At 38.1% G+C, this 3,374-nt stretch overlaps 1 protein-coding gene across 1 annotated transcript; it reads right to left on the bottom strand.

The window, feature by feature from the left end:
* Nucleotides 1-3,022, bottom strand: LOC120138748 (tubulin beta chain-like). Its single transcript, XM_039154162.1, has 3 exons — nucleotides 2,537-3,022; nucleotides 1,023-1,292; nucleotides 1-906 (listed from the first exon to the last, which is right to left on the bottom strand). Exons 1-3 carry the CDS (start codon nucleotides 2,928-2,930, stop codon nucleotides 227-229), a joined length of 1,344 nt encoding a protein of 447 aa, XP_039010093.1. The 5' UTR covers nucleotides 2,931-3,022; the 3' UTR covers nucleotides 1-226.
* Nucleotides 3,023-3,374: the final 352 nt, after the last annotated feature.

The raw sequence follows: 3,374 nt of genomic DNA, 5'->3' as shown, positions 1-3,374 counted from the left end.
ATTCTATTAAATACAAACATACATCATTCATCATAAAACATTAAAGGCAAATACAAAGCAACAATAGAACAATCCCAAATACAAAGACCCATAACATCCATGCACATGGTTGTCAATCTGAATTTGACCCCCTACACAAAATAAATATATCACCCAACGACCGCCAATCCAATTAAAATACAAATTTCAGACCATTTAAAACAAAACAAACAAAAAAACTCCTCCCTCAAGCTCCAATTTCCTCTTCTTCCTCCTCCGGCTCCTCGTCGTACTCATCATCTGCGGTCGCATCCTGGTATTGCTGGTACTCCTGAACTAAATCATTCATGTTACTCTCAGCTTCGGTGAACTCCATCTCATCCATTCCTTCACCAGTGTACCAGTGCAAGAAAGCTTTCCTCCTGAACATTGCTGTAAACTGCTCACTTACCCTCCGAAACATCTCCTGAATCGAGGTTGAATTTCCGATGAAAGTGGATGACATTTTCAGACCCTTTGGTGGGATGTCACAGACACTAGACTTAACATTGTTAGGGATCCACTCCACAAAGTATGACGAGTTCTTGTTCTGGACGTTAATCATTTGTTCATCAACCTCCTTAGTGCTCATCTTGCCACGGAACATTGCACAGGCAGTTAGGTAACGGCCATGGCGTGGGTCAGCAGCACACATCATGTTTTTGGCATCCCACATCTGCTGAGTCAGTTCAGGCACAGTCAAGGCCCGGTACTGTTGCGATCCTCTGGACGTCAAAGGAGCAAATCCAACCATGAAGAAGTGTAGTCGTGGGAAGGGGATAAGGTTAACAGCCAGCTTGCGAAGATCGGAGTTTAGCTGTCCAGGGAACCGCAGACAGCATGTCACACCGCTCATAGTAGCAGATATGAGGTGGTTAAGGTCACCAACTGAGTCAAATTAAAGGAAGATCATAAGCGCAGAAACCAGAGCTCATAGGAAATTAATTCCATTACAAGAAGCTACTGCATGGACTAGGCATTTAGAGTGATAGATCAAAGCTTACAAGTTGGAGTGGCAAGCTTGAGTGTACGAAAGCAGATATCATACAGAGCCTCATTGTCCAACACCATACATTCATCAGCATTCTCCACAAGCTGATGAACAGAAAGGGTGGCATTGTATGGCTCAACAACTGTATCAGATACCTTGGGAGAAGGGAAGACCGAAAATGTCAACATCATGCGATCAGGATACTCCTCCCTGATCTTGGAAATAAGAAGGGTTCCCATTCCAGATCCAGTGCCACCACCCAAAGAATGACAAACTTGAAATCCTGTCACAATTGCATATAAAGTGAGATTTGAAGGTACACAGCCCCCCCCCCCCCCTTTTTGTTTTGTTTTGGTGGGTTTGCAATGCAAATGCAAGTTGAGATCTAAGAAAACTAAAGATTAATTTAACAGGATCACAAAAGAAAATACATGAACGAATAAGATGGTGACCAAGATGAGAAATTGGGAATGGTTATCATTTACCAATACAAGGACTAAACCTTTTATTGGTAACCAAAAAGCAAAAGATAAGATAAGAAATACTCAAAGCAAGAACAAGGCCATAATAGAAAAGTAGAAAGTTAAAGAGTGCAGGAACGAACCCAAAATCGGTTGAGGACAAACAAATGGGTTGAATGATCTCTTTAAATCAAGTTGCCGACAAAATTGGAATCATATGTTATTCTACATGAATAAAAAAGAGAAAAAAATAATTTATATGTTATGCATCCAACCCAAAATCAATTGATGATATGTAGAAAAGCTCAACCTGAATATAAGACCATGGAACATGACTCCATCACATGTTGACCGAAACAAAAGAGCCTATTTCATGACAAGCTCACAAAGAATAACAAACAGGAACAACAAGCAATAACAATAGGACAAGACCCAGGCTTTGGTAACAAATTAAGCATCTAGCCTTTAAACAATTGGATATAGAAAAGGCTTAACTTCAAGATAAGACCAAATATAATCCAGGATTTAAAGAATGTAGGATGATACCACTTTAACACAACATCTTATAGCTTTGATTGGAATTGCAAAAAAATGAAAAGGAAAATCCTACTTTCCAAACTTTGAGGAAACAAATGAATCAAACAAATGCTACATACAAAATGAAAACAGAAAAACCAGAGCACGATGCAACCACAACCACTTCAAAAAGTTCAAACAAATTTCAAGTTCTCCATTTTATGCATATAACAATTTTACTTCAAAATAGAATGACCAATTGGTATAACAGAAACGAAGACATAATCCAGGCTAAAGTGAAAATATATCTGCACTAAAAAAACCGTCTTTAAAATCCACCAGAAGAGAAGATAAGGAAAATTAAAGAAAAACTATGCCAAACACCCAAAGTAGCTCACAGAACCCAAGAACCAATCAAATTTCAAGAAAGAACAAGATAAATTTAACATAAAAGAGGAGAGAGCTCAGCAAATTGAGCTAAACCCATAAGTTAAAAATGTTCCAGAAAACAAAAACAAGGGTTCAAAGTTATAGATAGGGCTTATTATACCTTGCAAACAATCACAATTCTCAGCCTCTTTCCTAACAACATCAAGAACAGAATCAATAAGCTCCGCTCCCTCGGTGTAATGACCCTTAGCCCAGTTGTTACCAGCACCAGATTGTCCGAATACAAAGTTATCGGGGCGAAAGATTTGACCAAAAGGACCAGATCTGACGGAGTCCATGGTGCCGGGTTCGAGATCCATGAGGACGGCGCGTGGGACATACCTTCCGCCACTGGCTTCATTGTAATAGACATTTATACGCTCCAACTGAAGGGGGGAGTCTCCGAAATGCTTTCCGGTGTTGTCGACTCCATGCTCGTCGCATACGACTTCCCAGAACTTGGCACCGATCTGGTTCCCGCATTGACCACCTTGGATGTGCAAGATTTCTCTCATATTTTCTTTTCTTTTTGATTTTTCTCGGGAAAATGAAGTTGGGTAGCGTTTTTGTTGTGGAACACAAGGATGGGATGGGAGTGATGAGTGGAAAATTTTGTACTGGCCAGTGATAATGATTGCTGTTAATAGACGGGTCGTTACGATACAGTTTTAATATACTGTTAAAGAGAGGTTTAATCGAAAATATTAATATTTTTTAATATTTTTAGTAAAGTATTATTTAAAATATTATTTTTATCAAAAATATTAATTTTGTTACTTAATTTTAATAAAAATAACATTTTAGATAACGTTTCTGATAGAAAAATAATGTTTTAGATAGCGTTTTACCAGAAATGTTAAACATTTTACGTAGCGCTCAATATTAACATTTTCGTTAGAAAAAAAAATAATGTTTTAGGTATCGTTTTATCGGAAATGTTAAAAAAATATTAATATTTC

The sequence above is a fragment of the Hibiscus syriacus genome, unplaced genomic scaffold (assembly GCF_006381635.1).
Source record: "Hibiscus syriacus cultivar Baekdansim isolate YM2019G1 unplaced genomic scaffold, ASM638163v2 tig00110705_pilon, whole genome shotgun sequence".
In the NCBI taxonomy this organism is placed as follows: domain Eukaryota; kingdom Viridiplantae; phylum Streptophyta; class Magnoliopsida; order Malvales; family Malvaceae; genus Hibiscus; species Hibiscus syriacus.
Note: the sequence above shows the minus strand (reverse complement) of the source record. Positions and strands in the feature narration are given on the sequence as shown.

Bases quoted from the DNA above. Each gene is read 5' to 3' on its own strand.
- LOC120138748 (XM_039154162.1), bottom strand. From the start codon at position 2,930: ATGAGAGAAATCTTGCACATCCAAGGTGGTCAATGCGGGAACCAGATC. The intron at 1,293-2,536 runs GTATAATAAGCC...CAATTGTGACAG, and splicing joins GAATTGTGATTGTTTGCAAG to GATTTCAAGTTTGTCATTCT. The intron at 907-1,022 runs GTAAGCTTTGAT...AATTTGACTCAG, and splicing joins CAAGCTTGCCACTCCAACTT to TTGGTGACCTTAACCACCTC.